Here is a 14360-nt window from a genome sequence, read left to right as displayed (position 1 = left end):
AAAAATGGTTATATTTCAAATTCCATTAATGCCTTGGATTAAGTCTTTCCAGCTGACTTCTTATACAACTTAATTTTCTGTGCAACAAAGCAGCCTCTTGCTGTCTTTACAAATATCATCAATAATGTTCAGCTGTGGACACTCAATCACACAAAACTGGTCATAAGTTTTAGCAATCCAGGTGGAACAAGGCTGCTCTGTTGCCCTTAAAAATAGTCCTTTCTGTTTCTTCTAGAAGCATCAACCATGGAAGACAGCATGTGTGTGTTTATATGTTTCGCTCTGCCTGGTACCCTAAGCAAACAATTCTGTAAGATCAGCCATTTCTGTTACTGTCACGTATTTCACATCAGCTAGGAATTTTATTTAACTTAAAAAAAAAAAAAAAACCAAATGTTATTTCATCTATAACTTCTTTATTTCAATAATCCCGGACAGTAGTTCAATTCCAATAGCAGCAACAAGACAAAATGCCAAGGAACCCACGTCATCAGATGCCATATACATCCTACCTGAGTTTGCAACAGTTAGAGAGCCCACGTGGACTCTCTAGAGCTAGAGAAGAGGCACGTGGACTGTGGATTCTGAATTTTCACTGAGCAGCAGTATAAGCCTAGTATCCTAAGCGTGGAGTGAATTGATGAAAAGATTTTAGCATGCCAGGTACAGAAAGAGGGAACTCTATATATAGTTTTTAATACATTATAGCTACCTGTGGTCCTAGAGCGAAAGGATTAGCCCCCGTGCCTAAGACTGAACCCCAAGCTGGATGGGGCCATAGTAATCATGAAAGACATGGAACTATTGACATCCACACCACAGGGCCACATCCCTCGAAAGGCACACCCCGGTCCAAGCTCAGAATAGAAATGTGATTTTCTCTGGGACTTCATCACAATGTCAGAAATGCGAAGTTCCCTGCACTGTTGCTGAAGATCTGACATGTCCCGTGAGCCTTCCAGCACCCCGGGAGCAGGTACAGCATGCTGCCACTCCAAGAGTGGGGCTCGGGCAGGGCCGTCAGCCAGCACACAGCCACCAGCTCCATTAGGACACAAAAAGCCTGCAAGATGTTTCCACAGCAGTACTTTACGTGGGCAAGCTCTTTTTTCCAAAGGTGAAAAGCAGGTTAAGGGAGGTGATCTGCTCTGCTCTGCCCTGGTGAGGCCGCACCTGGAGCGCTGTGCCCAGTGCTGGGCTCCCCAGTTCCAGGGACAGGGAACTGCTGGGGAGGGGCCAGCGGAGGCTACGAAGGTGATGAGGGGCCGGAGCATCTCCCTCGTGAGGAAAGGCTGGGAGAGCTGGGGCTGGGAAGAGAAGACTGAGGTGGGGAATCTTACAGTGTCTACAAATATCTTAAGGGCGAGTGCCAGCAGGACGGGGCCAGGCTCTTTTCAGTGGTGTCCAGCGACAGGACAAGGGGCAATGGGCACAAATGGCACCACAATAAGTTCTTTCTGAATATCAGGAAAAACACCTTTGCCTTGAGGGTGGCAGAGCACTGGAACAGCCTGCTAGAGAGGATGTGCAGTCTCCTTCTCTGGAGACATTCAAAACCCACCTGGACGTGGCTCTGTGCAGCCTGCTCTAGGTGAACCTGCTCTAGCAGGGTGTAGACTAGAAGATCTCCAGAGGTCACTTCCAACCCTGACCATTCTGTGATTCTGTGAAAGAGTACTGATGATGCAATGAGGGCATGGAGTGAAGGGACCTACATAGAAGATAAGGATGTACAACAGTACAGCAAAATCAGATTGAATCTACCTTCCTGCTTTTCCCCATTTTATGAAGTACATCCAGACACCGCAAAGTCGGGCAAGATAACTATGTACCTTTTCTATTCATAAATCACTTGTAATGGATGATTTTTCATAATGCATCATAGGGTTTGTGGGACTCCTAAAAGCACGCAAAGAGTGAAGTAAAAGGACAGAGCATTTATTTATCTTTGTACTGAGCAGATACTACCAGCACATGCAGAAAAGACAATAACAGTTTATGTTGTGGTTGAATGTGATTACTTTTGGAATGTATTTGCTTTATTGCAAAGCCATATTTATGGCCTAATTAAAATACAGGATGCAGTTCAGTATTGGATAGATACCAAGGAATCTATCTGAAAGCAAGACTCCAAAGATCAGAGAGTTCCTTTGCGCCTTTGTGGACTGCACGTGTGCCTAAATATACACATTCTTAATTTACTGTTTGAAGAAGAATTTGCTATGTCAGATATTCCACAGAATACCACTTTCAACATTCGTGCTATTTTGAAAGCAAAAAATCAAAGCCAAGCCAAAAACTAGCATAAAGGACAAATACTGGTAGGCAGTTCAGCATTACAAAAGCTTACATTGATTAAATTTTGTGAAATAGAACCCTCCATTACGAGAAGCGCAAAGCAGACTAAACCAAATTCCTGGGATCATGGAAACTTTTCTTCACCATAAATAAATAGGAAAAGAATATTTTACTCTTACAGGTCATTAAGCTGTCTCTCCATGGCCGTCCTTATCCTTTGCTTGGCAGCCTGCTTTTCTGGCCCCTTCTGCTATCATCTGTCATAACAGGAAAGCCTTTCCCAAAACACTTGATTATCTCAGTCTACCAACATGAACTGTATTTTCTAAAAATTAACTTCATTTGTAAACTCTGAAAAGAAAACAAAAAATCTAAGCACATAAAAATCGCAATAGATTATTCTAATGGGACCACAATTAGCAAGACTGTGTCATTCATTTGCCTAGCTCTGTCCCACTTCTCTGACAATGAAGAATGAGAGTTATTTCTGGCAGAGTCAGAAAAATCCCCAGTTTGAGCAATTATTACATGCAATCATGTAACTAAATAGGAAGTTTCATACTGGGAGGCAAAAAGCCTACAGTAGAAAGCATGAAAATATTAACTACAAAGTGATAGATCAAAGCACCTCTCTTTCTCTCCCTCCCTGTGCTGCTCCCAAAGGCTGTATTTCTTAAGGACCAAGCAAGTCTGCTTGCCAGTGGCAGCTCCTCTACAGCCTTTAAAATTATTTCACAAACATTTCAGAAAAGCAACACTACCAGATTTACAGTTATTTGCTGATGTTTACAAATCCAGAAATAAATTTAGTATAGCTAGGTTATCAGACATACTAGCATTAGCCTGCAAATATTGCCCATAATATATCTCAATATTATTCTTCACAGGCACAACATAAAGGTCCTTCAAAACCAGACTAAGACCACCCAAAAGGACAAACCACGCAGCACACCTTCAACCCGTTCCCCCACCTCCCAGTGCACACATTTCTGCTGAAAAAAGCATATATTTATTTTTTTTTTTAAGTTATCTGAGAAGCTGCAGAACCAGCAAAGCGAGAGCTGGACAATCTACAACGCAAGTCTAAACAGGGCTCACACAAAAACCCCAGCTACTTCAAACAAATAACAGATGCCCATCATTGAACCAGGGTCCTAAGGTCTTTTCAGTATCTAAGATTGCTCAGAAGGTGATTCTTTGATCACTTGCATACAGTAATAGATATTCAAGAATCAATAGCTCTTAATAAAACATCAGCTTTCTCACAATCAATATGCACACATCTATGAAACATTCAGCACAGGTACAAAAATGAGATCATAACAAAGCGAGAAATGTTAATATATTATTTCCTTGTGTATAAAATGCACATTGAGATTAAAAAAGGAAAACCCAAGACCTGCTAAAGCCTTTGACATACATATTTCTTATTGTCAGAAAAGCCCATTCAGACACAAGCACCATGAACTTTATGGGAAATTTTCTGTTGAGCTTAGCAACCTTTATATAATTCTTCTGTTTCAGAAATAAAGGCCTTACTCTGGAAATCTTAAATCCAAGCAGCAAATAAAAAGATACAACAGCAAAGTGCTACACGTTTCACAGACATGTCAGCTGTTCCTTGGCAGACTAGTCTCATTCACCATGACACACTGCCTTTCAGGAGGAAAACCTCAAATTTCACACTTGTCAAATCCAAGTCAATATACTGCAAATTCATGGCCTTTCAAGATGTCCACTGACTGCATCCCTGACCATTTCCACCATTCCATGAATCGAAGAGGTAGGAATTTGGCTCTCCCATGTTCCGATGTGAATGGGCTCCTCTTCCTCTGTATGGGGCTTCTTTGGAAGAAATGCGTATCTATGTGCCATACACTGTACAGATTTTGGTCACGCAAGACTCCAGATACTACATGCTGCAAGATATACACCTGTATACTGGAGGAGCATTTGAGCTTTTTTTTCTTAATATTTTCCAGTAGTAACATGCTCATTATTACTAAAAGCAGACAAGCCATTCAAGCATTCAAGTCCCAAAAGCAAAACACTTTGACTGTTTCTGTATCCGGCCATTAGTCACCCATCTGACACTTCTTTGTCTAGCTGAACAATGTGTTTGGACAGAAAAAAGGGATATAGCAGGGCAAACAGTGAATTCCTACCCAGAGTGGGCAGCGCTGTGCCTGGCTAACCAGCCTTTGGCAGTAGACATGAACACAACTCAGGACTCCAAAAATCAATACAGGAGGTTTAGGCTGCATCTGTCTATCCGAATTGCCAACCCCATGCACACTGTGCCTCTTACCTGGGACCATTCTTTAGAGCATATTCCTTGACACACAACAGCAATCTTGCAGTTCAATGAAAAAAAAAACACCGAAAACCCCACGTCTGTGAGACACCAAAAGTTTGGAGGCACAGGCTCAGAATTTTCTAAAGGGAAAACATGATGTTACAAAGAAAAACCCCTTATAATATTTTTGTAATGTTCAGCCATAAACCTAAAAATAGGTTACAGATGAGAAGAATAAAGCATATTCATGAAAAGAGATTTTAAATATTAAAAAGGACTGCAAATAGAAAGGTCAAAGCATTCTCTGTATTCACTGAGAATATGACAAGAGGTGACAGGCTTAAATTGTGGCAAGGGAGATTTAAGGGAGCCATTAAGCAAACCTTTCTAAACAGCTGAGTAAGTACTGGGGAGCCGGGAAACTCAAAGGGAATTAAGGAATTTCCCTCACTGAAGCTGTTTGTGTTTTTTCAAGAACAGGTAAGAATAAGGATGTTTCAGGGTTCATGGATCCTGCCCTGAGGAGGTGTGGTGAGCCAGATGCCCTTCTCTCCGATTCAGTTACTTCCATGATTTAGTTGGAGAGTTCAGTTCTGTGCCTGACCAACAGAGTTTGTTATAGATGGTTTCTAGTAACAGAATACAGCATGGGGAACTTTTTTTGCTTGTTTGGACAAAGAAGATGGCAAACCCTGGCTGTTAGAGCTCCAAAACTATGAGAACTTTCCCAAAAGCAAGTTACACTCCTTAAGGCATTAACACTTACTGTGGAAGCAGATGACTAAAACATGAGAGCTTGTTGCTTCCAGCCACTGACATCGATGCTGCAGCTGTTGCATGTTTTCAAGATAGCACAAAGAAATTAGTGAGGTGGCTCTCCATCCCTCACCTCTCTGACTGCTTATAGTAATTGCTAGATTTAGGAATTAAGAATTTCTGGGCCATAAAAATGGATCTAGCTCTGTTGTATCAAGGAGAAATCCTGCCATAAAAGTGCTCAGGACAAATGCTGACCAGGTGACATTGAAAGGCTTGCCCTCACTTGTTCTTTAGATAGACAGCTTCATTCGTAGGTCTTGAAGGAGTATTAAAATCAATATTATTATTTTTAAGCATCAGCATAATACTTGAGTTTATGCATAAGCATGAACTTGCATATGCAAAAAAATGTGAAATATATATTTTTGTGGAAGAATATATACCAGCACAAAAGGCTGCAGCTAAGAAATCATGTGAAAATGCTAATTATGCCTAAGTCAAGAAATACAACTATCAGCATGATTTGTGGTCAGCTGTTTAATTAATTTTAGTATTAATAAAGTTAGAGAAGATCAATGTATCAAAAGGACTTGAAAGGATTACCAACTACTCTGGAGAAATTAGCAACACTTCCATGCCTAGAGCACAGGAAAGCACAAAGATGTTTAATTAAACTATTTACCAGTGAGGAATTTAAATCACTATAAATATTACATTTTTAGTACATTTTTTCCTCAAATTGAAATCACTTAGGAGCAAAAAATATGCAGCTTCCTAACAGCATTTTTTTAAAAGAAGGAATGTAAAAAATGTTGCAATTTAAACCCAGTAAATGAAGGTGAAGTCAGGAACAAAAGAAGGTAACATAGCATTTAAAATTAGAGGACTGGCAAATAATTCAAGTCCAAAGTAACAAAAGATGTTACAAAACTTCATGGAAAGAGGAAGGATGGGATTTATAACCTGAAGGTCACCTGGTTACTCAAGGCCCATGCACACTGTGCTTCAATGACCTGCTACTGTTTCTTGTGAAAATATGAATGCCTACCAAAATGAACCTCAATGTTCCCTGAATCCTTGTTGGTCTAAGTCTGTGTTTTTTCCCACATCTATTATTTCTGTTTACTAGACTCTCCAATGCTGCCACTGTCTCTGCAGGAATTTGGGCAAGATGCTCCACTTCTCTGTGCCTCAGCTTCCCCTGTTCCAAAACAGCAGTTAAATACTTACCAGCCTTCTAGGGATGCACTGAGAAGCCACCTTATCCATGTTAGTACAGTGTTCTCTGACAATACAAAAGAATCATCCTTTTTGGTATTACTATAACAGAGCTTCTCTATGGCAAGAATGCACTATTTATCTGTGGGACTTATCTAAAGCCAAAATGAATGCAATTGAAAGCTTTCTACCGAGTTAATGGGTTTTGAGTCAAGACCTGCAGGAGTCTAAGTCATCTGACATGGAATCGCTCCATTTTTATTTTGCTGGATTGACTCAATACTTTTCTAGTCTTCTGTTGACTTGTCCTGCAGAGCAAAGAAATGCTCTCTGATGCAAGCAATACCCACTGGTGTACAGATTACCTGCTGCTGAACTTGGCCAAGAGCCCACTGAGGAACCTGAAACAAATGTTTCTGTAGTTCAGGGCACCTAGAACTAAAAAACATTTCCCTTTGCAGTTCTGGGAGCACAGATGCTATTGACTGCGGTTCAAACAAAGGAGTACTACTTAACACCAGGAGCTAAGTCCTGTCCTGCCTTTCAGCACTTGACACATAAGCACCTCAGGAAAGGAGAGACCAGCAAAAGAGTGTTTTGTGCCTGCTTGATACAAATAGTGTCACCCATTCAGGTTGGCTTAAGACCGATTTCCAAATGCATTTGGAATGCAGTGAGAGGACAAGCACACAAATCAAGATGCAGCTCGTAGAAGGACAATGGGCTCTCCTCAGCACATGGAGGACAGAGTGGACTCCGAAGCAGGGAATGCTTCAGAGCAGGGTATATCAACCTATTAGTGCCAAGTAAAATCAGGAGGGTCCAGATCTGCCCAAGGCCCTTATCTCCAGTCACACCCATTGTGCTGAACATCTGCTACCTGATCTACAAACAGTGACATAACTATGACCCCAACCTAATTAATATTTTCATCATGTTTCTTTAAAAGAAAAGTTCAGCAAGTTTGCCAGTGACACCAGGCTGTGTGGTGTGGTCGACACGCTGGAGGGAAGAGATTCCATCCAGAGGCACCTTTACAGGCTTGAGAGGTGGATCCATGCAAGCCTTATGAAGTTCAGCAAGACCAAGTGCAAGGTCCTGCACCCGAGTCATGGCAATCCTAAGCACAAATGCAGGCCAGGCAGAAAATGGACTGAGAGCAGACCTGATAAGATGGACTTCGGTGTGTTGGTTGACAATAAGCACAAGGTGGCCTGGCAATATGCTCTTGCAGCCTAGAAAGCCAGCCAAACCCTGGAACGCATCAAAAAAAGCACAGCCATTAGGTCGAGAGAGGTGACTGTCCCACACACACACTCCACTCTTGTGAAAGCCCACCTCGAGTACTCCAATAAGCTCTGGGGCCTCCAACATGGCCTCCAGGACATGGACCTGTTGGAACGAGTCCAGAGGAGGGCCATGAAGATAATCAGAGGGCTGGGGCACCCCTCCTATGAAAGCAGGCTGAGAGACTTGGGGTTGTTCATCCTGGAGAAGAGTCTGGGAAGACCTTAGAGCAGCCATCCAGTACCTAAAGGGGCCTAAAAGAAAGCTGGAGAGGGACTTTTTGCAAGGGCCTGTAGTGATAGGACAAGGGAGAGTGGCTTTAAACTGAAAGAGGGTAGGTTTCGATTAGCTATGAGGAAGAAATTCTTCCCTGTGAGGGTGGCGAGGCGCTGGCCCAGGCTGCCCAGAGCAGCTGTGGGTGCCCCATCCCTGGCAGTGCTCAGGGCCAGGCTGGACGGGGCTGGGAGCAGCCTGGGCTGGTGGAAGGCGTCCCTGCCCCTGGCAGGAGGGTTGGACTAGGTGATCTTTAAGGTCCCTTCCAATCCAAACCACTGTATGATTCTATGAAAAATTATGTAGTGCTTGGCAAGACTACTCACTAATGATCTCCTTTAGAACAGCAAGATCTGAAGAGGGCTCTTCCCCAAAACATACCTGAAAACTATTCACCACAGGCCTACCTTCATTGCTTATGACCCAGACTTGCGTTTTCAGCTATCAGTTCACCAACTACAGGCCATCACGTGAACAGCAGTAATATTTGTTTACTGACCTCTGTGAACACCCGAGACCCTGCAGTGGACTTCAAAAGTTCAAGGGCCACACCAAAAATATTATTGTCGCTTTCCTGTATCCTAATTTATTTCACCGACAAAGAAAAGGCAGGAAAGAGGATCAGCAGATTAGATTGCAAATATAGCCCTGTCTTTCAAAGAGTGACTGTATTATCAACTGGCTGACTAAAAGCTCCTATTCAGCTTTTTTTCAAACACACACAGGGGTTCTGGCTGAGAGGCCAATAACTTGCCGTTCAAGACTGCCACTTCACCATTGTGAAACTTGCTGCATTATTAGTATTATTATGGGGTCAACTACACCACCTTGAACCTGACAGGTAAACTCCAGAACAAAAATCTGAAGGTATCAATTTTAGCGATAGCAAACAATTTGAACATTTGTTCTAACCATAGCAGGAAATTTCTGCAGTTGAGTTGCCTTTCACAGATAGGGCAAGGGAAGAAGGGAAGAGCAGGAGAAGGGGGCTGCTGGCTTTTTCCCTTGAAATTGCGATTTCTCAGAACTCTACATTTTTCTATGCTTTAGGCACAGCTTTTCCAATAACATGCTGCAGAAGGGCTTGTTCGGAAAGGTGCATTAGGTTCAAAACGGAATGCTGCTCCAGAAGCCACACAGAAGTGAAGGGGCTTATGGGATAACCTGTCAAAATCATTAGGTTTTCTTACTTCCTCTTCTCTACCCATACTGTAAATCAAATTAGCATATAAACTAAGGCTAACATTTAAATTACGAGATTTCTTCTAAACAATATACTTCTATGAAACATCAGTTTTCCCACAGAATTGGAATACTGAATGGTGGTTTTGAAAACACTTCCTGATTCTGCAGTAAATAACGGCTTGGTTTTTGCAAGTAACATGTAATTATCTCAGTGACCCATTGCTTAGAGAAGACAAAGATATAAGAAGTTCTGTGAACATTATCAGACAAAATGAGGACTGAAAAAGGGTTAAAAGCACAGTCCAGTATTCAATCACCATGCAGAACTGCACAACTCCACAGTAAAATCTGGAGATGGATTCCTTGCACAGAGGAAAAAGATCTGCCAGCATAGCTTGGTGCATAAAGAAGTGGATGTCTGCATACAGGTCGCACCACATTTTGGCAGAATGTGCTGCTGACGTATGTTGGATGGCCTGGTAACTTTATATACTGTTTCTTGAAAAGATGCCTTTAGGGCAAAATGGGCCGAGTCATTCTCAAGCCCAAAGGAAGTTTCTTCATTTTGCAAAAGGGACACAAGAAATACATGCAAATACAGTTACAAAAATCTCTTGGCACTCTCATTTGGAAAGGTCTTTTTTAAGCTTTAGTACATGATTAGTTAATATTTGTAGGAAATAAACAAAAAAAAAAACAAAAAAAACCCCAAACAAATGGAACATTCAAACCCAGTACTGACTATACAAAATGAGACAACTCATTCTTTGAATGACTGCAGGTTTTTAGGAAATTTTCAGTATCCGATGCAGCCCCAAGGAAAACGTTAACAGAATGAGGGATATTTTCTTACACGGTTATCATAGGTGTTAAAGGCCAGGAATCTTTATCGTGATCATTGTGATTGTCTTCATAGAAAATGCCAGCACTATGCAAAAAAGAGATGAGACCCACCTATGCCTCTTCCTCTTCATATAAGCATGATAAATGTAGTTATTACAGATAATTTACAGCCTATTAAGATGAAAAAGTACTTGTTTACTTGATTGAATGCAGTGGGACACAGAAACTATGTATTGTAGTTTCAAACCACAGAAAATCATGTAAATGCATTTTCAAAATCATACCAGAGAACAGATGCAGCCCATCAAAAATGAAATTATGATACTTTTATTATGTAATTTATAATGCTTCAAAAACAATCACAAAACTAAATAATGCACTTTTGAAGCAAACTCCCAAACTGGTATGTTAGAAGAAAGCAAGGCAAGAGAACTTATTTTTCAACAAGCAAGCAGGGTAAAAACCTGTGGAAGTCAATTAAATGCTTTTAAATCAGTAGATTCTGGTAAATGAGAACACATGGAGCAGCAAATCTTGCTGCCATTTTCAGAACGGACAAGACTGTGATTTACTTGAGAACAGATGAACAACCTGCCAGTGTCGCAGGAAGAGACTGAAAGGAACTCCCTATTCAAGGGTAACTTTTCTTAATAAAACTGTCTTTCTCTCAATGACTTCATCAACATTCAGAGCTCGAAGCTCTAGGAATAGGTAAGAAGAAAAAAAACTAATGCACCTTTCTCAGTGAATGTAGGTGGAAGTCACTGCTAGGCTGACCTGTCACAAAACACCACGGCATGAGCCTCAACACATGTCTTTTGCTTACAAGAAACTGAATGTTGATTATTTATTAAAATAGCCACTACTTAATTTTAAATCATGGTTCAGAACTTAATATAATTGTAGACTTCATCCAGAATATTATTTTAGTCACTCTATCTCTGTGACTGCATTTTCTATGCAGTCAGCACAGATTCCAACACAATAGCTTCTTACAGATAACCATGGGAAGTTCCTGCTCCACAGTTCTCATGGTCAGAAATACTCAAAAATTGTTTTGGGGAAAAAAGTTTCATCAACACTAAAGGAGTACCAATCGGTTTTATTTGAGACCGATGCAAGGTTAAAAAAAAAAAAAAAAAACCCTCACTGGAAGCTGCGTATTTAAAATTCAACAATATCCAAATGAATTTCATTTTGCTCAATTCAAATTGACCTAGCATTTCAATATCCACTTCATTTCTTTTTATCAAGATAAACACCTCAATATCAAACTAAATTCTTTCACGCGACTTAAAAATTGTTTCTGACTTACAGCTTCCGCATATCACTACTTTCCACCTTTCAAAAGCTGCCAGAGCACCAGGACCAGCCTCCAAGGCCACCAAGCACAGGCCTGCCCAGCAACATGCAGATTCTGCTCAACCGCAGCAGAAGATGACTTTGTACCTTGATGAATTAGACTCGGACTTCCCAAAACATGATACCTCCTGCTTTGTGGAATAACTCTGTTTTTAGGTCAACAGTGTATAAACCACAGGCAATGCTGTGCACCTGCCTTAAGCGCTTACACTGGAAGTTTATTAACCCTTATCTCTACTCTAACCCATTAGAGCCTGACCACCACCACCAGCCCAAAATCCAGTCGTAATCACAACACCAGGCCATCTCAGGCTTTTAGTCTTGTCTCCAAATGCATGGATCAATAACAAGATAATGTCTCATTTATTTTGTTTGAATAAGGCCTAGATTTTAAAAACTGAGAAATGGCTACAATCTATTTCGTTTGTGCCTGCCATACATTGCTGCCAACATGAGGGGGAATTAGTTAAATATCTGCTGCCATTGGGTTTTTTTTATTATTATTGTTATTTATTTTTTTAAGATTCCTGACAGGAAAAGTCTGTATAAACATAATGCAAGATACAAAATGAGGATTAGGGCTTCTATTGCACAATACTTATTTAAAATAAATGTATTAATATAACATACAATTATTTCTAGATACAACAGGCAACGCATCAAGTTTCTCCTCATCTATGTTACACGCTTGCTGTGTTTTTTTAACTGTGACGTCAAAAAAGAAGTCATTTTAGCAAGATAATAAACGGGCAAGAAACAGTTATCTCAATCACTCTATTATTTTGTTCTTATACCCGTTGCTGATTTTTTTTGTGTGTGCGTGCACTAAAATGAATGTTCACCCATTACTGTCAAGCAACTTATCTTACTACTTCACACTTTTTTCAGTGAATCACAAACACCGTGCTTTCTAAACTATTTCCATGCCTAATGATAGTGCCTTGCTGGAAGGCAAGGAACACTAGGAAATTAGTAGTGCATATATGGAAAGCAAGTGTCAGACAATCAAAGACACCTTCCCCACCATGTGAAAGCCACTACCTCATGCAGCATGCACATTTAGAACAAAATTTAGGGACTGAAACTTTTCTGACATGACAGACTGTAAAAGATCAAGGAAATCTCAAAAGTTTTCTCAAAAGACACACATTATATAGTAACAATGACTCTGGGCAAAATAACAATCAGTTTCCTGACAGCTATTTAGTATCATCCTCTCTCACCAGGTGGGCAGGACTTTCCTACTGTTTTTATAAACTACAGGCTACTTTAGCTACAAGACATGCTGTCATCATGAAAGTCAACATTTCCTATGACCTTCCTTAAGGACAACATGTGCATTACAACATAATTATTGCAAGCAGGAAATCATTCTCATATTGAATACTCTTGTGCCATCTTTCCACTTGAGAAAATAGCTCACCCAACACAATTCTAAGCAAGTATTGTGTCAAGCTGACTTATTTCCATTTCAATAAATCTGCCTGATATTTTCCTGCTTTGCCAGACAGGTGCACCACCAAAATAATCCTGAGATCAGCCTTTCTGAAGTGTTGTGATTGAAAGATATTATCCAGTTAGGTGTAGCTGGGCCAAATGCTCCAGCAGTTTCTCACATTTTTCCCAGAGATTGCCAGAGAAGGTCCCTTAAAAACCTCTAGGTAGAAATGAGACCTACATACTTCCTGCTAAGAATTTTTAGAGCTCACTTTGCTGACAGCTATTAAGAAAGAATCACTAGATGTATTGTCTAATGCTATCACATTGTTCTGTTTTCTAAATAACATATATCATAGTCCTGAAAACATTAGTTCTCAGCATTAATAACAACTATTTCAAACCACCTAATAATAATTGGTTTTGAGGACTTTATGGGCTTTCAGTTTTGCTTTTAGATATTTGTCTCAGCTCTGTCGAGAAAGCTTCTCCTCCTGCATAATTTCTTGTGTTTCAATCCACTGACCAGTTTCAGACCACAAGTAATAAAATGGCATTTCTTCTCACTACACCTGTGATCTGATCTCAGTCTCCACATCTCACACGCAAGCCAGCTGCGGGACATGAAGGGACCATGTGCTGGGTGACAGCCACACTTGGTGTGTGCACCACAGGGCTTCCTGAACCAAGTTAATCCCAAAGGGCCCGTACATAGGAAAGGTACCTCATAAAACATTTACATGTCTTGCTTGCACCTAGATTTTATGCCAGCACAGGGCCAGCTAGTGCATGGCATTTGGTATGGCACAGGGGCTGATTAGAGCAGGGGTCCTCAAACTACAGCCCACGGGCCAGATACGGCCCCCCAGGGTCCTCAATCCGTCCCCTGGTATTTACAGACCCCCCCTGCCCCGCTGGGGGTTGGGGGGGGAAACCAAGTAGCTGCAGATGACTGCCTGCCACTTCATCTGCGTGCCGGCCCCCTCTTTAAAAAGTTTGAGGATCCCTGAATTAGAGGCTAAGTAATACATACAACACAGAGAGTGTAACACTACTATTGCTGTACAACTAAGAGCTCACCTGTACAGGAGAAATCATCCACACGGACATATCCCATGACACAGTCACAACGATAGGATCCAGGCAAGTTAACACACACAGTATTGGCATGACAGTAATGCATCTTGGCAGCACACTCATCAATATCTGTGGGAAGAACCACCAAGGAAAGTTACAGTCAGGCTTAGTAAAATGAATAACATGACACAATATTAGAAGAAAAGAAAACAAATTCCATTTGCAACTCCAAAGGCAATCTGGTTTAACTCTAGCATTAAAGAACAAGGCAAATTTAGTAGAAAAGTATTCCTTAAAATAGAGTTAAAATTCCTGTATCATAGTA

General features: G+C 40.9%; 1 protein-coding gene across 4 annotated transcripts in view; it reads right to left on the bottom strand.

Annotated features, from left to right (window-relative positions):
* The window catches only part of NELL1 (neural EGFL like 1), a 292042-nt gene that overhangs the window by 138138 nt on the left and 139544 nt on the right, over positions 1-14360 (bottom strand). For all 4 annotated transcript variants that reach the window (XM_055722936.1, XM_055722933.1, XM_055722935.1 and 1 more), the window contains exon 13: positions 14039-14164. In XM_055722936.1, the coding sequence (XP_055578911.1) occupies positions 14039-14164 (126 nt within the window). The remainder of the gene's footprint in view (positions 1-14038; positions 14165-14360) is intronic.

The sequence above is a fragment of the Falco cherrug genome, chromosome 10, assembly GCF_023634085.1.
Source record: "Falco cherrug isolate bFalChe1 chromosome 10, bFalChe1.pri, whole genome shotgun sequence".
Taxonomy (NCBI): Eukaryota; Metazoa; Chordata; class Aves; order Falconiformes; family Falconidae; genus Falco; species Falco cherrug.
Note: the sequence above shows the minus strand (reverse complement) of the source record. Positions and strands in the feature narration are given on the sequence as shown.